Source organism: Leptonychotes weddellii, chromosome 9 (assembly GCF_054177405.1).
Source record: "Leptonychotes weddellii isolate Sample4059 chromosome 9, ASM5417740v2, whole genome shotgun sequence".
Classification (NCBI taxonomy): domain Eukaryota; kingdom Metazoa; phylum Chordata; class Mammalia; order Carnivora; family Phocidae; genus Leptonychotes; species Leptonychotes weddellii.
The window spans coordinates 45,555,370-45,578,690 of NC_138377.1; the positions used below are offsets into that span (position 1 = coordinate 45,555,370).

General features: G+C 41.1%; 1 protein-coding gene across 1 annotated transcript in view; it reads left to right on the forward strand.

The window, feature by feature from the left end:
* The first annotated feature begins 9,448 nt into the window (after positions 1-9,448).
* The window catches only part of MDGA2 (MAM domain containing glycosylphosphatidylinositol anchor 2), a 764,225-nt gene continuing 750,352 nt past the window's right edge, over positions 9,449-23,321 (forward strand). The window contains exon 1 of the mRNA XM_081829766.1: positions 9,449-10,693. Within this exon, the coding sequence (XP_081685892.1) occupies positions 10,414-10,693 (280 nt within the window). The 5' untranslated portion in view covers positions 9,449-10,413. The remainder of the gene's footprint in view (positions 10,694-23,321) is intronic.

The window sequence follows — 23,321 nt, forward strand, 5'->3', positions numbered from 1 at the left end:
TAACTACTTTCCAGAAAGCTATCTTCCTGTTCCTTCAATGCGTTAGACTCCAAGAACCCTTGTTTTCCCGTGTCTGTAGATCTCTCTTCACATCTTTATGTGGTGAGCCTTTTGTCTTTCACGTTTATCTCAAAATCCATTTCCTGATGATATTATCTAATATAATCCCCAATATTTTCATACCCTATTAGATCACCTTTTTTTTAAGTACTTATTGCAATCTGCAATTATCCTTATGGTTTGTTTGTCTGATTATTGGTTATTATCTGTCTCATCCCATTAGAATGTAAGCTTTTGAAACAAACCAAATGCCCAACAAAAGGAGCTTGGTTAGATGATTCCATTGCATCCACAGATTGGCATTGTTCAGTCATTAAGTATGCTGATAAGGGGTGCCTAGGTGGTTCGGTAGGTTAAGTGTCCAACTCTTGATTTCAGCTCAGGTCATGATCTCAGGGTCCTGGGATTGAGCCCCACGTGGGGCTCTGCACTCAATGCAGAGTCCATGTGAGTTCTCTCTCTCCTTCTCCTTCCCCTTCCCCTTCTGCCCCTCCCCTCATTTGTGCTCCAGCTCTCTTTCTCCCTCTCTCTTAAATAAATAAAATAACAAATAAATAAATAAAATCTTTAAAAAAGTGCTTCTAAAAATGATCACTTATTGCCAAGGAAAGATGTCACTCATGTTGAATGAAAAAGAAAGGATAAGAACCAGGTAAATACATGTATCATTCAAAGTATGTATCTGTAACAATTATCCCTTTTCCAAAGCCTAACCAAGAAATTTATTGTTTCAGGGCATGATAGTTAGGGTATATGCTCTTTTCAGAATTTTTCATTAGGAAGATAATTTTTTTATTAACATTTTTAGCAACATTTTTAAGCAACATTTCAGCATGTCAAAAAATGGGCATTTGCACTAAATATGCTGCATTACACATTAAGGAGTTATAGAATTAAGTTTGGTAAGGTCAGACCACACTTTTTAAAAATAAAATAATATGGAAGAGAAAGGAATAGAATAGAATAGAACATCTCAAAAACTTTGGTGCAAAGGGTAATTGTATTACGAATAAAAATGTGTTTTGGATGTGTGTATGTGTACTGAGTCAGGATAAAAATATATTTATTGTGGTGGGTTGAGGTAAATAAATGGCAAGAAAAGAAAGTTTGAAAACTGCTGCTGTAAGTGAGTTTTACTTAAGGGTGTGGTAGATGGGAAAAAGAAGAAAATTCCCCTCTTCTGGTTATAGGAGAGTAAGAAAAAGAGAGGGGAAGAGAAATATGAGAGGTTTCCTCTATCCCGGGCTTTTGCTAAGTAGAGGGGTATTGTCAGATACATGGAGCACAGAGGACAGAGCTACCTCTGCTTCTATTCTGTTCCAGGAGATCCCAGGCTTCCCACCGGTATCTGGGAGTGGCTGCATCAAAGTGAACTTGGAATAGGAGAACTTCAAATCTAGTTTTCCTGGTTCTCTCTGGTTTCCTGAGAAAGGGCATGATCACCTACGTTTTACAAGAACTATTCCATTTAGCTCTCATGATTACTCTCCTGAGTAACACATGCACTACTGAGGTAGGTTGATTTGTCCAAGCTAGGAAAGTGTGATTCCATAAAGATTTAGAAGAAAACTTCCTAAAGGCAAGGATCTGGATAGCAGCTCCAGAGGGCTTGGCCAAATAGTTTTTGTGTAGACTCTTGCCCAAGAGACAAGTGTGAGCTCCTGTATTTGTTTCTTAGGGCTGCTGTAACAAAGTACCACAAACTGTGTGGCTTATAACAACAGAAATTTATTCTCTTAACACTTCTTGAAGCTAGAAGTCCAAAATCAAGGTGTCAGCAGGGCCATGCTCTCTCTGAAGGTGCCAGGAGAGAATCTGCTCCTTGCCTTTCTCTTAGCCCTTGGTATTGTCAGCAATCCTCCACCTTCCTCAACTTGTAGATGCCTCACTCTGGTCTCTGCCTCTGTTGTTGCATGGTATTCTGTGTGTGTGTGTGTGTCTGTGCCTTCTCCTCTTCTAAGTTCATCAGTCATATTAGATTAAGGGTCCATCCTACTTCAGGATAACCTCATCTTAATTAATAACATCTGTTACAACCCTACTTTCAAATGAGGTCAAGGTCTGGGATTCTGAGAAGACAAGAATTTGGGGGGACACTATCTAAATTGGTACAGCTCCCTGTGCCCCTTCCCCTCTTCCCTCCTCTATCTTGTTGTATTCTTCCTGGTTAACCCTCAGACTACTTAGTCACATGTTTGGCTGGCCTTATTTTCTTTGCCAGTTTGGTGGCACGCTGGGATACTTGCCTATTCAATCTCCTAATTACCACATTCCTACCCACAGGTTTTTTTTCTCCCTCCTTCAAGGCACCTGTCATGAATTACCCCTGGAAACCCCCAACCCTCCACTTCTTTGGATCTACTCCCAAACTTGGAACTTGGATAATGTTTTGCTTCCTTGAGCCACCCATAATAGACAGGACCTAGTCCTACCCCCTTACTGACTTATTTATAGAGAATTGGGCTGTACAGCTATAACTAATATTTTGAAATATTATCTTATATTCAACTTGTTTCTGATTTCCTGTAATTCTTGCTGCTCTAAGGTTCTACATTTATCGAAGCTGAGCATACCTTCAGGGAAAGGGCAGAAACCAGGGAAAAAAGAAGTGTCAGGCATTTGAAAAAAAAAAAAGATGTTTTTTCGGGAAGACCTAGGCTTTAAATTATTAAGCTCTAGCTTGGAGAATTCAGACCACAGTAGTTTTTCTATAAAGCAGAAAGTAAGAAGAATCCAAGATTCAAATGACTTTCATTTTTCCCTTTGCAAGGATGGTCAACTTCTCTCTGGCTTGATGGGGGGCTTATGGCCGGGGAGAATAGAAGAGCCTAGAGAGAGGAAGGAAAGAGAGATGGTAAATTGGAAGATAAGGATATGCATGCTCCTGAGGGGGACTTCCCTGTCCTCTCTTGTGAATGAAAGGGAGTAGTGACCTTCATATACTTTAGGAATTCCATGGTTTAGAAAGCTTATTTTTTGAATCTTGCCTTAACTCTTGGATGAAAATGCCTCAGAGTGCAAATCGGGGAATCTATAAAGGAGTATAAAGCTCAACATGGTATATTCAGGTAAAGAAAGAATGAAGAATAATAACATATAGTTTCCCAATGTGTATAGTGTAGAGGAGATCTAGACTTTTCTGGTGACCCCAAAGAAGAATGAGAAAGTTCTTCAATGACAAGAAGTCTGCGAGAAGCCTGAGGTTGGAATGAGGCAGGACCTGTGTCCTTATCACTGAAAGCCATCGGGTGAAGATGTGAGCAATGGGTGCAGTAGGGTAAGTGGCAGATTCTCAAAGATCAAATGGAAGTCTAACAAGTCTAACAAAGAAGATACTTCTCTCTAATATAAGAACAAACCATGAACCAACCATTCATGGGGTGAGGACAAAGAGAAGAGCGTGTGAGAGACACCCTGAAAAATTAGGTAATTAGATAAAAGGTGCTAAATTTAAAAAAAAAAAATTTAGAGAGAGAGAGAGCACGCATATGCGAGCACGAGTGGGGGAGGGGTGGGGCAGAGGGGGAGAGGGAATCCCAAGCAGGCTCCACACCCAGCACAGAGCCCAATGTGGGGCTTGATCCCTCAACTCTGAGATCATGATCTGAGCTGAAATCAAGAGTTGGACTCTCAACTGACTGAGCCATCCAGGTGCCCCAAAAGATGCTAATTTTTAAACCAAGAAGAGGCTGTGCTTCCTTGAGTTTTTCCAACCACTAGCTGATATGAGTAGCTTGTTAACAGATCAAGTTTAATTATGTTTAAAGTTTATGTTATGTTATGGCATATTATATTAATTGTATTGGTGTTGTGATGCCAAATTTTGAACCCACTATCTGATACAGCCCAAATTTCCTTTCCTTTATTTCCTATTACATGTACATCTATAAATTGTTCCAAATATACAATCAAGGGGACAGTTTTAGTTCAACTCCCTTCTAGTCCTTTTTATCTTATCTGCGGCTTAATCAAATCACTTCCTTGTCAGAAACATTGGGCTTTTTTATATTTCCACCACAAAATTGCTAATCCAAATTTGATGTTGATCTTTAATCTAGTCTACTGGTGACCTAGAAGTGTAAGCATTACTTCATACCAATCTGTTTTTAAAAGATAGTAAACCAAGCAAAATGATAAGCAGAAACTTCTCTGTGTTAATATTTAAGCTGTGGAGTTTTCCAAGGATACAACCAGAGACGTGGCACTTTCAAAAATAATCTTGAAGTAGAATTGTACTCTCAAATTTTCAAGTTTTCAGAAGATATTAAGCTATTCCTAAGTACTGAAATGCCAAACCATTACAGATAAACTGTAGAAAGACTTCAGAATTCAATGTGACTGGACAGAAATGGGACAGATGAACTTTGAAAGGAAGTGAAGTCATGCCTTTTAGAGAAAAACACTTCATCATACTTATAAAACTAAAGGTTCTGAGCTGTTAGCTAACCTCAAAATATAAGTGATTCAAGGTATTGGCCCCATATACTAATGCTAACAACTAACAAATATTATCAATAAGAATATTAAGAGTAATAATATATTATTTGAGCACTATGTGTCAGGTGCTGAGCTATGTATCTTATGTGTACTACTTTATTTAAAACTCTTAATAACCTCTTGCTCTTCTTGTTTTATGAAATAAGGGAAACGTCAAGGTCAAACTGACGTCAGAGATTCAAGCCCAAGACAGTCTGATGTCAAAGCTCAGACATTTACCTACTATGTTACACTGCCCTGAACTGAACATCTTCTACTCTGGAACAAATCTGCATCTTTTCTGTTCCTGAAATAGTGTCAGAATCAAGGGAGACGTGCCAGAATAAGAATAGATCTAGGGCAGGGCTACTAAAATTGTCAAGGCTATGGTATATGAAGGTAGGCTTTTAAAAAAATAATTATGGGTTCAAGATGCAAACTATAGAAAACATGAGTGGTTCCCCAAATCCTGGAGGTCCAGAACTATAGACTAGCATGTCTGTCTTAAAGAAGGAGTGCATATGAGAGAGAATATAATTCTTTACCAAATTTCAGAGGTTTGTTATTTTTAAGCTGAAGATAGAATATCAAGACTATAAAGACCCTTGCCTCATGTTTTCTGCTTCTGCCTCTACTTTCCTGTGTTTGTGAGGTACTCTTCACGGGCAGCCACAATATATCTGAGACCTTAGCCCCATCATCTGGTAACAAATTACCTTGGCATCCTCTCAAAACAGTATCCATATAATCAGCCTTTCCTAGGTACCTCCTTTTTTCATTTAGACCCTGGATTTGCTACCTCTGGGGATTATCCTTTGGGTATTTTGTTACTTCCACAAGCCATATATCTCTCCTTGACTTCTCTCAGTCCATACAATGGGGATTTGATGTGCTTCTTTATTTCTAATTTAGTAGGTGCCTTTCTCATTCCCCTTTTTGTTCTCACTAAAGCCCTGTTGAGGGACAATCCTGTTTCCCAAAATGAAATCCTTGTCTCATGCTTAACACCAGTGTCTGAGTTCTGCTGTTTATGAACAAGTGCCCCTTGCCTGCCTCCTGGAGATGACCAGACCCCCGATGCTATGCTTTGTCTCCCTGATAGTAAATCATGTCTCACTGTCATCCGAAACAGTCAGTTCTAGGTGATGCTGCTTAGGTTTTTTTCTAAGCTTGCATGCTGTGAAGCTATTACTAAGTAGGAGAAAATGAAACTAGGTGGACAGGCATTTGGCTAGAGAAAACTTATCAGAACAGAAGATTCTGTACCCTAGAGGAATGTTCCATTTTAGGGTTTAATCGGACTTGATTATAATCTGGGTTAGCTTTAAAGAGAACTGGTCCATTGGGAAGTCCATTGAGGAAGTGATAGTTTGGGGTCTCACATTCATGTCTGAGCTACAGAAAAATGGAGTTTGCCTTAACAGATTTTGGAAATATCAGAAGTAGATTTAGCCTCAGGATAAAAGGATTAAGCCAGGGGTCCATATACACAGACAACCGAGGTATGATTCAGAGTGAGTTATATGGTCCCAATAAGCTGTGATATAAACCAGGAATCAGTGATCAAAAAGAATAAAGCAAGCACAAGGAAGTATGGGGCAACAGGTTAGACTGTACAATTTCTGAAAGATTACCTATATACCCCTGATGATTTCTACAATCTTGTTTGGTTTTATAAACAGGCAGGGAATAGTGTATATGTGATTTAAAGGACTAGTGGGGAAAACAGGGAGTAACTATAAAAATACACAAGACCTGGTATTTGCCTTGTGGGAAGAAGCTAGGTTAGAAAGAAAGGACAGATTTACCACTGATCTTTTGACTTTGCCCTACTCAGCTGTATCTCCTGAGTTACTAGTTTTTCTTCTCTCTGTCCCACTATCTTGGGTGTATCTTGCCCAAGCCCTGATTCCCTCCATGACATTGCCTCTCTCATGTTACCTAGGTTGGAATGTCACGCTCATCCTGGAAGATGGAGATAGAAATGAAAAAGAAACCATAGTAAATAAAACTATAACATGTTATTCAGGCAATTAGGGTTGTCAGAGGAAAGTCCCTAAATTTTCATGACCCTGTAATCACAAATGATTAAGTGTTCATTGCTGCTCCTGGTAGACAGAAGAATACTCTTAAGTGGGGCCTGGCAATAATGCAATGTGCGATTCCTTTGGGCTCTATAGCACATCCATATTCACAATGCAAAATCCAAGAAGCTAGTACTCCATAAAGTTATTTACACTAATCCTATAGGAAACTTCTCTAATTGGGCTACAGAGTGTCCTGGGTCTGATTTCACTGTAGCCTTTGGACTGGTCTTCTAGAACTCCTTTCCTCTCTGATAAACCATCTCCCTGCCAGTCCTTAAGCCTCAGCTCAGGCTCACCACCTGGAGGCCTTTAGTAGCTAATGCTAGGTGTGGCTGAATACATCATGCTGGGTTGGTCAGGGCAGATAAAAAGAATGTTGAATTTCAAGCAGAAAAAAAAAAAAAAAACCTTGATTGGTTGAACTGGCCATTTGTTTCCATAACTTATCCATCCAGTATTTTCATCGGAACTAAAAAAAAAAAGTTAAATCCAGTGCAATTTTTATTCTCACTGTCATGTTAGCCAATTAATGGCTGCATGCAAAATTTGCCACCTAGAGCCCTGGGACTTTGTTTATTTATATAATACTCATAGTGTCAACAGAAGTAGTGGTGCATGTGTTGATCAATACACCCTGTGCACTATGTGTGTTTCTTAAAGGAAGGGATTCTGTTTCATATATTTTTGAATGTCCAGTATCCAGAATTAGGCCTGGCCCAGAGTAGATACACCTGGCTGTTTCCTCAACTGAAATAAATTCTACAATATCCAGGTTCTCTAACTTCTCTCCAAGCTCCAAATAGGTCATGGGTATATGGTATTTCCCTAGGTAGAGATGGGCACTACAAGGAAAGTAAAGGCCCTGAGTTCCTTAAGCTTATGTCCTAATGTTGAAGGTTAAGGAAAACATTCTCTATTAGGGATTGTCACTTAGTCTGGATTCTGTAGTAAACGAGATACACTGAGATTCTGGGATAATAAGATATTTCAATCTAGAGTCCTGCAAACACTCAAAGAGCCTAGGATTCCATAAATAAGAGTGTCCCCCCCCCCCAAAAAAAGGACAGTGCCAATACGCAGGTGAAGTGCTATTTGCAGAACATGAGCAGCTAAAATCTGGAAGTGCCTCATAGACAATACATATCGTGAGCTGCCATTGGAGAGTTGCAGTTTACTGTCCCTTGAAGCTGCTGTGCTATACTATGCAGGAATTATTTACTTTTAAAAGACAGATCTTCAGAAACTTAAGACAATTTCTACCCCCCACCCTCCCTACATAAATGACTAGTGAACGTCATTCTCTTCAGAAATGCTACACACTGAGTTTTACTCATAAAATGATACTTAATTTCATCCATGAAAGTGGCATTTCATAAAGAAGGGGTCCTCAACACTATGTGAGGCATCCATCGGGACCCTCTCAACATTCTTGGTTCCTCCTATCTTGGAAACCCAGAGGGTAAGCACTAGGTCACACCCTATAAAGATAATATACATAATTCACTTAGTTGAGTTAAAGGACCTTGGTGGAAACAATGGGGACTATTCATTTTCTAGTGCTTGGAGTTCTCTCCCCACAGCAGCAGTAGCAGGGAGAGAGGGAAATGCAGTATGTTATGCTAATCTGTTATGGGAGCAGATAAATGAATACTATGCTTCAGATTCTCCATAGCAATTACTTTTGTTACACATGTATAAATGCACGTTTTAGCTATTTTAATCACTTCCTTATCCATATGCTGTTTGAATAGTGAAGAATATATTCAAGAAAGTGAATTGCATGCAGGAAGCACTAATTATTGTGGTTATAAAAACAATTCACAAACCACAACTATATTCCCAGTTTTTCCCTATCAAAATTTGGTTAAGTATTTCTACTCTCGCTCCAATGTAAATTAAAGATGCCTCGAATTTTCTAACCCTTTTGTAACTATGAATTTCTTAATCCCAATATCAGAGCTAGCTAGCTCTGCCCCAATGAGAGTCTGTCTTTCACAAAAGAGAAAAGATTTTCAAAGCAGCTAACTTTAGTTTGAGACGTTGCATATTAAATAAACTAAGCTCTGAACTCCTAGTGTTTCTCTCCTAGAGAGGAGAGACACCTCATTGCCACGATGACCACATTTCCATTTAAAAGGACGGAAATGGGGGAAGAAACGAAGCCACTTGCAAGTGCTGTGGCCTGTTCTGCCCTCTAGTCAAGCAGAACGGGTCCCGGAAGACCTTGGGCGACCGGGAGGAGATAGTGTGCTGTAATTACCCTGGTCTAGGGTGGTAGCCGGCCCTTCGGCGTGCAAGCGCAAACGGCGGCATCAGGCATAATAACGGTGGTCTGCCGCCGCGGAGCTCCCAGAGAGTCCGGGGAGGGCCTCGGCGGGGAAAGCTGGAGGCCGGATGCAGCCGGCCTCGCGGAGCCTCTCGGCGCTGTCCATACTGATGAGCTTCTCGGCTGACACAAGCAGGCAGAGCGAAGGCGGAGCAGGGGAGGCAGAGGAGGCGCGGAGGCAGGCGGCTGAGCCGCGCACCCGGCTTTGACGTCGCCCAGCTGCGGCTAGCAGCTCGCGCTCTCAGCACGTAGCGCACAACGTGACCACACACAGCCTCCCTCTCTGGCAGCCCGGCAGCCCGTCCGCCAGCTCTCGGCTTCGCCCTCCTCCTCCACCTCCTCCTCTCGCCTCCGCGGCGCGCACCCCCGCGCACACCCAGGGATTCCGGCCGGCGTCGAGCCCTGGGCGCTCCGCCGCCCGGCCCGGCACCTCTGCCGCAGCTGGGTCCCGACCGGCGGCCACGCAGCCGGGTGTCCTCCTCAGGCGGCCGCTCCCGCGTTCGCCTCTGGATGCCAGCACTACGTTAGCCCAGGCGGGGAACCCCTTCAGCGGCTCCCTCCTCTAAACTCCCGCCTGTCCCGACCGCCCCCACCCCTCCACCTGGCGGGGGCGGCGCGGAAGCGAAGAGGACGCGCGCGGTGCCGGTGGGCACGCGTAGACGTGTGTGCGGATCCGGTCTCTGCTTGGCATTCTCCCTTTTTCGCAAGTGGCGGTGCCTGGACTCTGCTTTCGGCTCCCGGAATTGGTGCGGCCGCCCGGAGCCCCCTCTTCGCTGGCAGGGCGCTAAAGGCTATTTTGGAGAACGGTGGTGGTGGTGGTGGCTGAGGCTGGTGCCCGAGAGAGCTCCAGACGCACACTCTGCTCCTCGTCGGTCCGTCTCCTCCTTCTCCCCCCTCCTCCCATCCCTTCCTCCCCACCCCCGTCCCCTTAGCCCCACTCCTCCTCTTCCTCCTCCTCTTCCTCCTCTCCCCGCTCGGCGATGCGAGCCTGTATCGTTCAACAGGATTGGCGTTGCAATGGCAACTGATGGAATGGGGGAAGGCAAGACAGCAGGGCTGGGGGCTCCGGACTGCGGGCGGGCGGGCCGCTGCCGCCGCTTGACACTGCTCCGGGGACCTTCGCGAGTTACTTTGTAAAGGCGAACCCAGGCGAGGAAGCCCCTGCTCGGTGCCCCGAGTCAGAGGCCACTTCCTGCTCCGTGGCTGCCCGCGTCAGGCTCGCACCCCTCGGCACCCCCGGCCGCTGGCCCGCGCCCGCTGCCAGCCCAGCGCGCCGCCGCCGTCGCTGCGGAGACTCGAGCCCGCTACCCTGAAGAGCACTTCGCCTCACGGCCCCCTTCCCATCACGCCCCCTGCTCCTCCCCGGCATCTGCGATTTTCCCAGGCGCCCGGTGTGAGTGCGGCGTGCGTGTGAGTGTGTGTCAGGGTATTGTGTTGTGGGAGTGTGTGTGTGTGTGTGTGTGTATGAGTGTGGGGTGTGCGGGGCTCCTGCGCTCCGCTCACGGCCGCCGCCGGGGAAGGACAGACGGACGGCGCTTTCTTCTTCGGCGAGCGGTTCCCGGGTACCTCGGCTCGGCCCGGGCGCGAGTGGAGCGCGCTCGGCTAGCCGCCGGCCTCCGGAAGGTCCCGCTGCGTCCCCCCTGGGCTGGATATGTTCATGTTCACGTGAAGATGGATTTAGTGTACGGTCTCGTGTGGCTGCTGACAGTCCTCCTGGAGGGGATCTCTGGCCAAGGAGTATACGGTGAGTGGAATCGCGACGCTATCGTGACCTTGTGATTCTTAGTTAAGATAGGCTGGCGAGCGAAAATGCACGACTCGCACCGTTCCGGGGCCCCTCCCGGCGTGGTATTTGATTTACACTTCATCACGTTATTGGGAGCGGTAAGGAGGCAGCGAGCGCGCTGCGGATTGGGCTGCGAGCCGCTCCCCCAGCGCCTCGGCTGGGGCTGGGAGTTGGGTCGAGCCGGCAACATTGCACTCTTGCGAACGAGTGGCTTTGCACTTGATTTATCCCCCCTGGGGACCGGAGCTCTAGCAGTCTTTGATTTAATAATGATTTGGTTCCTTGCATTGCCGCGGTGTCGGTGCCGCGGTTTCCCCTGAAGGGAAGCTTCGAATGTGACCCCAGTGAGCTTCCCATCCGTCTCCGTCTCCCGCCTCCTCCTCCTCTCTACCTTTTCGTTTTTTTTTTTTTTTTTTTTGGTGAATGCCTCTGTGACTTGATTTTCCGGCTCAGGAAGTGGGGTGACAGTTGAGTTGCGTCCTGCACCAGCGTTGCCATGAATACTGACTTGGGGAGGGGAAAATAGCAGGCAAGATTCTCGGTGCCAGACACAATTAAGGGACATGTTTATGTGAATGGATGAGCAAATGCATGAATGAACGGATGGCCAAGTCCGCGCGTCTCGGCTCCGGGGCAGGACACCAGCTCGCTGCAACAGGAACACAACCTCAGTTCTCTGGAAAACCCAGGTCTGGGCGGGTTAGGACCGAGAGAAGGGCGAGCTTGTTAATTTGGAGATTTTTAAGTCCTCAAGAGCAGACCCAGGTTCCTTTGCCTGTCAGCAGTTGGCACCCTTGGCTTTCGGGACTGAAAGATACACTCACACACACAGCCAGGCCCTATGTGAAATGTGCGTCTTTTCCTGGGACAAGCAGGCAGTGCCACAAAGGGAACATAACTTTTGTGATCTCAAAGGTATGGTAGGGGAGGTTAGGAGAACAGCTCTTGGGAGTACAGCAGGCCAAGACTCTCCCACAACTCCCCTAGGGTCCATGTGTGCTGGAAATCAACCTGCTGCCCTTGGTATCTATCGCTGGGGGGTTTGGACCCCAGCACTGCAGTGCTAGGTCAATGGCTGTCCTGGGGCAAAGGGCATGAGTGTTTGTGGAAATGTCAGAGCTCTCCCTGCAGACCCTAGAACTTACTGCAGAGAGGGTGTGGGTGCAGGGGGACCTTGAATACTCAAACTCTCTGGGAATGTGGAGTGTGCCCTGGGCAGTTGCTTGGAAGAGGATGTGGGAGATCTAAAGGGAGCCTTTTCTGTCTCCACTGTGTTCTTCCTGGGCTGAGCAGTGGGTGGGGGTGGTCCGGAGGGGGTCTGGAGTGGGGAGCTCCATCTGCCACTCCCCTTTCCTGTCTTCCTAGTTCCCTTTTTGGCATGGGCCAGGAAAATTTCACTTTCTCCCACTTATACACATTTTAATTTCCTTTCCCTATCCATCCCCTCTTTCCCAAATGAAAGAGAACTTGCTTGATGGTGGTCGTGGTGGTGGTGGTGGTGTGTGTATAAGAGAGATGTTGAGACTCCAGGCAGATCTTTTTGCTTGGCTGACAGCAGGAGGTGGGGCACTGAGGAAGGCAGGAATTCATTTACTGCTCTTTTGACTTCTGCTGGACTCGGATGTCCCTGAGCATCTGAGAGTGGCTAAGATTCTAGGGATGGAGGAATGCTGGAGATTGAGCCTTTTCAAGGAGCTGTTCCTTAGCGTGGGGGAGTCTGGATTCCTTTTATCCCATGTCTAAGTCTTCTTTCTTCCATTTGTTCTGACCATCCCAGCTAAAAGGATTAAAAAAACCACGAACTGTGTGTATATGTGTGTGTGTGTGTGTGTTTGTGTGTGTGTGTAGGAGATAATGAGAAGTTAAAAAGATTGGGGGGACGGAACATGCTAGAAATGTCTGGATTAGAAAGGCATGGTACCAGTTTCCTGTCACTTTTTGTCATTCAGATTATTGTCCTGGCAAGTTTCATGTTGGGCAGGGGAAAAGGGTAAGATCTAGGAGTGGAGATAAGTAGGAAACATTTGCATTGAGATAATGTCCATGTTGCTTGACAACAAAGGGGGAGGCAGTTCTGCTACTGAACTGATTGATCATTGTGAGGAAAGTCGTGGTTTTTTTTTTTTTCTGTTTTCTTTTAATATTGATGTGGGTATTAGGCATTGGAATAGAATGGGTTTTGTGTGAAAATTAATCAGCATCCCTGGTCTTTATAAATGCCACAGCTATTAGGTGGGTGAACAAATATATTTATGTGTTACTTTTTATATATGTCTTAGCACAAGTTAGGTTCTCATAGTGGGAACCTCTAACCTTCAACATCAGCGTCACCTGGAAACTTGTTAGAAATGCAAATTTTGAACCCTCCCCCCCCCCACCAGACTTTCTAAATAAGAAATTCTCAGTGTGGGACCCAGCAATGACTGTGATGCTTGCTGAAGTCTGAGAACCACCAATATGGACTTCACATTCCATTGCTTTGACTGTGTAAATCATGACCTTTCTTGATCTAAAGTAGTTTGAATTTTATTTGTGAAAGTGTTTATAGTGAAGAGAACAGTTTATTTTTATTTGGGTATAAAATATCGATCAATTGCGAAAAGGACATAGAAGAGTTAGTGTAAGGTTATAGATGTGTTTTGAACATCTTACATGAAGAGCCTTGAAGATGAATAAATGAAAAAGCAGGGCAATTATAAACAGAGACTTTAAAGACCTACATAGGAACTTTGCTACCATAAAAATCTGTTATCACTTTATCCCTTTGTCTGTATTTGCTAATGTAAAACCATTCATGTTACACACAAAGTATTATTTCTTAATATTGTTTTCTAGTAGCCAGGTTAAAGAAGAAGTAAAAATTATATGTAATTCAAGCAAAATTATTTCATTGTAGCCTCAAATTAACTTCATGATTTAGTAATTCAGTTTCTTTCTTTCTTTTTTTTTTTTTTTTTTGTAACTGAGAGTATTTGTTTTAAGGCACAGATGATATTGTTTTGAGTTACTGTAATCTTCTTTCTCTTGTGTTCAATCAGCTTGGCACCATGTGCAGTACTTATGTGTAAAAGTTTATGCTATAGACCTACGAATTTATTGTCATATATCTAGGGACATTGCTTAGCAAACTAACTGCACAATGGATGAGATTTGCATGTGTGACATTTGGGTAACGGAGATTATCCTCCAATTTATATGTCTGTCTACCCTTCCCTCCACCAATAATTCTGATGTCATTTAAAAAAGACACTTAAAAACTGACATTTTTCCTGTTTATTTCTTAAATACTCCGTATCAGAAATGGCATTACAGTGATATAAGTTGTTTGAAAACACTTCTGAAAGGAAGATTGCAGAAAAAGAATTCTTTATAATAGAGCAGCATCAGGAAATTTGATGCGGACTTCCTAAAACAACTGTTAATTATTTTGATGGATAATAGTCATTTGGAGATATCTGTATTTGTGTAGTTTTTGAAGTCCATTTTTCTTGAGTTATAGATTTTACTTTCTTGAATTTTAGAAAGTTATTTGCATTCAGAATTTTTCCTCAGAATACTCTTGGGATTTTAGTGTTTTGTTTTAATTTTAATTTTACTTACACTGAAAACCAAAGGCATTAAATGAACAATGAAATGGTATCCATTTTTGGCATTATTTTGTTGGACTTGCCTTGTATTAGGTTTAGGATAACTGATTAAACATAGCATCAAGGGTCATAATAAACCTCAGCTATGTGTATACTTGACTGAAGTACCTAGAGCCAAGTGATCCAAAGCATTTTCCTAGTTTTAAAAGTTTTCTTTGTAAGTTATTCTGCATCATAAATTGTCTGGGCTGTTTAACTATGTTTTCTTTTCTTTTTGTTTTAAAGATTTTATATATTTATTTAGCAGAGTGGGGAGAGGAGCCGAGGGAGAGAGGTGAGAGAGAGAATCTGAGGTAGACTTTGTGCTGAGCTCGGAGCGGGACATGAGGCTCCATCTCATGACCTTGAGATCCTGACCTGAGTCGAAATCAAGAATCAGATGCTTAACCTACTGAGCCACCCAGGCACTCCCGAACTGTGTTTCTAGAGATCCTGTTGATAAGGCATCATACTGAGAATCGTATCTCCCATAAACTTCTCAGTTGTTTTGCTAAAAAAGAAAAAAACAGCTCTATTGCTACATACTGTATTTTTACTTCTGACCCATCATGCCCTTAATTTCCAAGGAGGCTCATAAAAGATTATAAATGCATTAGCACAAGACAAATCTACAAATGAAAAACAAAATAAAAGTCTAAGTCTGAGTAGTTTTTAATGGGAGCTAAATCAGCCAATGACTAGGTATTCTGAAATGGTTAATGCACCCTCTATAAATAGCTCCTAAGGATGTGCTGGAAGCAATAAATAGATAAGTTTATCAAACATACTATATTCACTCAATTCCAGTAATATCAATTATAGCAAGCTATATTCACTCAATTCCAGTAGTATCAATTAATATCACATAATTTAGGAATAACCTCCCAGGCAGTAGCTGTATAGAAAAGAGTTGGTGGAATTGAGAATCAGGGAATAAGGTGGAAAGGAAGGATCTGGAAGTTATTTCAGACAGTGGGTTGAATCTGAATGGACAGATTGACCCAAAAGGATAAGGTTGCTCTGGAATGTCTGTTGACCATTACATCCAGTCCCAGGATATTGCCATCCTCATGGCAAAGTTATCCCAAGTGCACTGAATTGTAATTTTTGTCCAGTTTGAGTGTGGAGAGACCCTGTTATATCATATACTGCTTTTGACTGAACACATATTTAGGGTGTCAGCCTGTGGGAGGAGAGGGGGATATGACTTTAATAAGTGTTGCTGAAAAAAAAATCAATCTAAAGCTCTACCACGTATAGTCAGCTCTTTTTGTCTTCCCACTCCTCACCCCGCTGTCTCTACATGCTCATACACATTCACAGACTAATATTGTCACGTCAGCACCTTGGCCACCATCACAAGGAAAAGTGAGCTGTCCTTTGTATCGGGATTATTTTTGTCCATTCAGAGTCATCCTTGTGGCCATGTTACTGAGAATTCGCATGCAAAATGGGCACATTATTTTATATAGTATTACTTGCTCATGTCTTATAAATCCCTAGAAAAGTCCTTAAGTGGGCTATTAAGTATTTTAGATTGGGCAGGTTGTACATCACGCCTAAGGAATGATTTTCTAGAGAATAAGTCAGAAAGGATTCCAGGGTTCAGATAATTAAGAATCAGAGGTAAACGTTTAGAGATGAAGTACTGGTGAATAGATATCACAAAAAAAATCCAAGGAAGGCATTTTTCATGATCTTGATTTCTTGGCTTAATTTTATTATCTCTAGTTCTGACTCTTCCTATTGATACTGTAGAATTATTTTGGTTTTTGTTTTATAAGGTGAACCATCTTAAATCTTCTTTGAGAAGCAGAGTACAAGCAAACTTTCCTGAAAGAACATGCTCTGTATTCTTTTAAAACTTACTGTTTTGATGTGATTGTGGTAGGCCTCATGGAGACGGGACTTACCGGCATGAGACTTATGAGTTCGGTTTATGTCTTTTTAAGACAGTGTTAGGAACTGTGGTCCTGGGTTGCTTTCCAGCTGTAGAGGTGATTCGTCATTCACATTATTTGGCCTGGTGCTCGTGCTTTGGGAAGAGTCTTGAAAGAGTTGATTTTAAGCCTTGTAACCTACAAAGGCAAAGGCAAATAGCAAATATACCCACCTGGTCCTGGTATTGAGGCTGGTGCTCTTTAGCAGCTGCAGTAAACTAAGGGTATGTGCTATCAGGTCTGAGCTAAAATGGAGCATGTCTTACGCTCCTTTTTGGCTATTTTGGAAAGACAAGAAAAGTATTATATTGAGTGCATTTCAAGTATGAATAGGGTGAACATTTTCAGCTTCGTTGTAATTGCTGTTCACTGAACAGTCCCACAAATGAAATTTCATTTCTTTGTCTCGGTGAGTGTCAGTGTAAATATACTACTTACAGCAGACTGAAGAAATGATTGCATTCATAGAAAACTGTATTCTGTTTTTATTTTCAAATCCAATTAATAAACTTTTGGGCCTATACAATCATAAAGTTCTAAGAGGGAAGAGACTTTAAGATGTCATTGAATCTTCCCACTAATTTAAGACACAATATGACAGTCAAATGGTGGTCGTATGTTGCTGTGAGATTTCTTTAGAGTCCCTCATGCTCCATTATTGGGGCATGCACTTATTTTCCATTTTATACTAGTACAGTTCCATTTCTTTCTTAACTGTACCACCTTGTACTGATCCCAGTTAAGCTCTTTGTATTATTAGTTTCTTACTTCTTTTCCAAGATACTATGCCTTTTCTTTTTTTTTTTTAAATTTTTTTTTTTTATTTATTTGCGAGAGAGAGAATGAGAGACAGAGAGCGTGAGAGGGAGGAGGGTCAGAGGGAGAAGCAGGAGCCCGATGTGGGACTCGATCCCGGGACTCCAGGATCATGACCTGAGCCGAAGGCAGTCGCTTAACCAACTGAGCCACCCAGGCGCCCGATACTATGCCTTTTCTAATCTTGGTTTTAAAACACTTTATTTCCTTTTCTGTTGATATCATTGGTTGAATTCAATAAGAAGATGATTTTCACTTCATAATCCAAATTGTGCATTCCCTGCAGGTTTATAATCACAGAAAAGGATTTCAAATATTAGGAACGTGTCTTTGGTCTATTACACATTTACTATAAATACATTAATTAAACACATATTATTAGGTAGGAGCAAGGGTACTGGAAATTATGATGTAACTTATTCTTTTTGTCTTTTACTGTGCTACTTCCATAACTTTTCATAAAAATAAGAGACATCAGTTTCTTACTGTTCCCACTCAAAGCTATACTAAAGATTGCTGTGTGCTTGACAGATGGGGTCAAGCATGTGACATGTTACCATATCTACAAGCAGCATATTTTTTGTCTTATTTTTTGTAATGAGAATGGGAGGGATAAAAATAATTGAGTGATTCTGTGGAAAGGGAAACATGTCTTTCTGAAAGAGGAAAGGTTGGTTCATAGCCAGGCCTCCCAGAGTCCTAAAGGACAGCACAAAAACCAGCTGAGAGCTCAAAGAGGTAAGTAGAAAATAGGATGTCAGCCAGAAAATGCTGTTAGAAAACTGTATCTACTCTTTAAGTAATGGTGAAAGCAAAATCATTTTTTTCTAAAGTAATCAGAACTTTGTTCATGTGTGTCAAACAGAAGAAGTAAAATGCTTGCCATTTGACAGAAGAATGTCTTTAGAGAGATTTTTCTGATCTGAAAGGGAAAGATAAGGAACTCCTAAATAGAGCCTGCGGTCCCTGTGGACCAGATTATCCTGCCTGCTAATTAATTGTATGACTCAGGTACATAAGGAGAGAGAGGCACAGATTAAGCATCAGGGCATTCTATCTGTTATTCTGAGTAGACCTGGATACTGAGTCCATAACTTGCCTCAGGTAGATTTCCTCCTGAAGAGGAGGAGGCTCCTGTGTGTATCCCGAAAAGGATAGAAAAATCTGAGGAAGATATACAACTTCTCAGACAGTATGGCCAGTGGGAATTCTGCACGGATTCTGGGCAGATGTTGGGTAAGTTCTGGAAATTCAGTCAACAAATTAATGTATAACTGCTGTGGATAACACATGTAGCTGTGTAGAGATAAAGTTAAATGGAAAACAAAGTAAGACTATGAAAAATATATATGTTTGTGCCTAAACAAGAGAGGGCAATTACAGTTGGTGTCATGGTTGGAGGAAACTTGAAAAAGCCGATACATCATAAGTTGAGCCTTGAAAGTGGGTTGACATAATATAGGTAACAAAGAAGGAAAGGACAGTGCTACAGCATGGATCCCAGCTGGAGGAATAGTGGTGCAGAAAGAAAAATAACTCTAGAATGCATATCTAAGAAAGTCTAAGCTATTTCTCCAAAGTATGCCCCAACTAGAAAGATGTTATCTGTCATTTAACCTCTCCCATCCCCCAGAAAAGTCTGTAAGTCTGGAAAACAAATTTCATTGTGTGATACTCTAGAACTTGCTCAGACATTTAGGTCCACCAGGATTTGGGGTTTATTCAGTTTGAAGCCGATTGCCTGCTCATTAGAAGATAAGACAGTTGTGTTTAAAGTTCCTGGGGAATACTGAGCCCTTCCCAATTCTAGGCAACCATAGGAAGCTTTGAACCTACACAGCAGCTCTTCTTGGAGTTAAAAGACTTTTCAAAGCCTTTTTAGAGTGCCTACTACTTAGGAGCAGTGGACTGTGGGTCCAGAATGACTTGAAATATGTTGATTTTTACAAATGTATAGCCTGGGAGATGAATGCATTGCCTTTATGAAAAGAGAGACATGTGCCTTCATTATTATTTTTTATCCTTGTGCAAAGCAGCACAAATGTGGTAGAAAACTGTGTCAACTTGGGCTTGCTTCTTGTTCAGCTGTTGCTTTACTGGGTGACCATAGACAAAAATCTTAATTTTCTATCCATTAGTTTCCACATCTAGTAAACTCTTAGAAAGAGAGCTGTTACATAAAGGAAGGCAAGAATAAAAATGTGTGATTGCTTTTTTATACCTGGGATAGAGGGAAAGTACGTAGAAAGTGTTCCCCATCTTCTTAAGAAAGTATTCTCAGGTGCTCTAGGAATTGGACCTCATAACAGGATGGCCATTTGGTTCTTAGAACAGCGTAAGGGGCTAGAAAGTAACAGAGAGCAAGTAATTTTTTCTGGAAACAATATTCCAGTGTGTCAGCCTAGCAGAAAATAAGTAGTATATTTTAAAACAGTGTATCTAATATTAATCTGTGCATGCAAATGCTACTTGATATTGCATCTTGTATGTACATGTAGCTGATATTGCTCCTCAGGCTAACCTCCTTCTCTCAATCTGCATAAACCTGGAATTTCTCCTTCTGCTCCTTACTGGTGGGGGTGGCAGTGGGAAGCTCCTATCCCCCCCTCATTTAAGAGCTCCACTCAATATTAGTGTAACCTAAGCTTTATGAGTTTATTTACATATGTGTATTCAAATGTATATATAAATCTTGCTTTTGTATCAAGGAGCAAGAATATTCCTAATGTCCTGTCATTTTGAGACTAATTGAAAATTAGCAGTCTATAAATGTAAACTAGGAAAAAAGTAGGAATTATTTGTAGAAATATAAATATTTGATAGCGTATAAATAAAAACAGGGAAAATAAGAGTAAATTATAAAATGAGGCTATCACGTATTTATTGTGTAGCATTTAATTTTGATCCAAAAGTGACCAAAATTGCTGTTTCTCACCTACTCAACTAATCATTTAAAAAAAAAAAAATCTTTAGAATTAACTGAAAAGGCTAGGATCTTTTCAACATTAAACTGTGACAGCTACATATATAAGAAAACATTTTTCTACATAATGCATTTTAATTATACTTGGCAAACCTTGTGTTTTGGAGGGTGAGAGGTAGTTCACGTCAATAATCCCTATTCATATAACTAATTAGATGGGAAAATTAATTAAGCTAGTCATTTGAGTGCCAGGATATTGGTTAGATATTTTTTGGGAATATTGGTCAGGTATCTCTGTAATGAAACCAAAAGGCATATTTTCTCGGGACTTTAAATAGACAACAAAATTATTAGTTGAGAATAATTTTCCCTCTTATGTGGAATGAACAATACTGGCTTTGTGAGGGAAGTCACTATAAGCGTATACATACAGTAGATTCTGTAGTGTGCACAGATTTAACTGATGTGTAGTTTTGTGTAGTTTTGGAGTTGTCAGTCTTACTTCAGTATTTCAGAATTAGTGAAGTTCTTACCAATAGACGGTATAGTTAATATTTTTATCCTGGTTTTGAAGTTGCTCCTTGTTTTTCATGGTTATTCTACACTGTTATTGTGATTCTCCCCTTATTCTTTTATTCACTTATATTTATCATGTGGTTCATTGTTCATACTGGAATATTCCACCTCTCCCCTATCCCTGTACAGAGCTGCTATTTGAATTTTAAAGTTTTCAGTCTTACTTCACAATTAATCAAAGCTCAATCTTTGGCTTATTTTGTTCTCACTTTATCATGCATAGATTGATCTATGTATAATTGCATAGGAGATACAACTCTCTTCCATTATGACCATTCTCTGCAATATTGTAAGCTACATGATGACATCATCACTGCGAAGACTGGGGTTTAGAAATTTCCCATTCTTTGCCTAAGACAAGAATATCTCCCAGTGGGCTGCAGCCTTTTTATTCAGAGGCTACTTATTCTCTGATTATTTCCTGTGCTTCACTGCAAACATCCCTCCAGTTGCAGCAGCTGGGGTTGGAAGTGGCCTTCGTTCTGCTCACTGTGATTTTGTAATTTTACCGTTGAACTCCATTCTAATTATATGTGATTTGGGTTACCATTTCCAAAAGCATATAAGTTTTTAGTTTTCTGTCATCATTAAAAACTCATTTGTTAATGCCTCAGATCTATAAGCTTACTTATGCAAAGAAGTACTTGGAAAACTTTATGCTTAACCACCTCTCCAGTTTCAGAGAATGGTTAAAGAATCTTATCTATCAATCTATGTCTTATCTAGATATAAATATACACACACTACAAATATATATTTATATGCAGGGTATATATGTATATGCTCTAAAAATATATTCACATATATTAACTGTATTTAAGTATGTGTGTATGTGTGAGTGTGTTTGTATATTCATAGAGTGGATGTCCTGGGTTAGTAGCTACACTTTAGATTAAGTGGGAGGAATTGGGTGGCTTTCCAGCTTCCCTTGCAAAGGTGACACTGATTCAGTGTTGACAACAGGGCATGCAATCTCTTACCTAACTTTCATTTTGTTTTTAAATATCCTTTTGTGATATTTTCATGTTCTTATTGTTCACCAGTTTACAGTATTACCTCCAGAAGCTCACATTACTTCTCTTTCCTTCTATTTTTTGCAATTGATAGAAGAGCAGTGTTTCTTAGCTGCATAACAGCACTACACATGCAGTTTATTTTATTTCCGATACAGTGATGAATACACTTCAAGCCCAGTGTTACTGGTATACTGAGAAGACCATCCCTCTTGTCTGTTAGCCAGTTGTTTATAGTGGGTCTTTTCCCCTTTTCTAGGGAGCTTTTAGAGCATCAGACATACCTGTATTCAAATGAGGATAGTAAAATTTGTCCATAAATTAAATTTAAGTAACTTGGATTATCTGCCTTCTTTTTCCTTCTATTATTGAAAAATAATAAAAAATAGGATATAGTAATTTTTTCATAGAATAATTGCCATTTATTAAGTGCCTACTGTTGCCACACCTTGTACTAGGAGTTTTATATATGTTGTGCTATACTCCAGTCTTTGAATGAGATGGATGAGAAATTAAATAAGCATCAGATAGTTACTGGTGGCTAAATTTGGAATTAGATATGAAGTATATGTAAAAATAAACATTTGTATACTTGTGTGTATTACTAAGTTACATTCATGTATGTATGTGTTTATAACTTACTATGATTAAAACATGCAAGTTAGTTAGCTCATTTTGTTCCATGCATGAAACTTATCTCAAACAATATATATTTGAAATGCAAATTGGATGATAAATTCTAGCTTTTTGCCTGAGAAAAATATATAGGTAGCTAATGTCAGCATTTTATATCATACAGTTTTCTTTCTTAGTAAAGAAGGTTAGGATTTATAATTTGGATTTTTTTTCCCCCTTTCTTTTTAGAACTGAAATTCCCATATTGAGGGCTCTCTCTGGTATAATTTATTTTTGGACTGATAGGATATTTTAAGCTTATTCATAATTAGTGACCTGTAAAAATGAAGACATGACTCTACTAGATATTCTGCAGAAGTAGTTCTTTTGTTCCATGTAAAATAGTAGGCATGTGCTTATAAAAAATAACCACTCTCAAGTGTACTACTTTATTTTATCCCCAGGCTGATTAACAATCACTGGCCTTGGTAAGATTGATAGTTAAATGTCATATTTGGCCTGATTTTGCCTTGAGTTCCCTCCGGGTATTGCTTGGGCATTTTTTGCGCTGAGTTAATTGAGGGGACTATATCAGCGGGTTCCTTTTCTTAAAAATCTTGTTGTGCTCAAGAGGACAGTTGATTGCAAGCTCTGTCCTTCTCTTAGCTGCCAGTGAGTTCCTCAAACCTCAAAGCTTACAAATTAGTGCAGTTTCGTGATTTGTTTTAGGCTTTTAGCTACAGCATTTGCTGCCATAAAAGCCATTTTTTTCCTATGCTTTTTGAATGCAGTGATTGTGTCATATAGTATAACCCTGTACCATTCTGGCTATTGTGTGATTGATACAGAAACTGCTTCGATAGGAAACCATTTCAAGAGAGAACAGGAAAGGTATTATATTCGGCTGTAGTGCCATGCATTTCTAAGCAGCTGATGTTTTCTTTAACTGATAATCACCCCCTAAATTTTCAGAGGCAATGGAGCCTTTAGAACTTTAACTCTTAATTCAGTCTGGCTGCAAAGAGCAATGCCCTGAAGTTTATTATACATTCACATTTCATTAATTCATTAATTCTT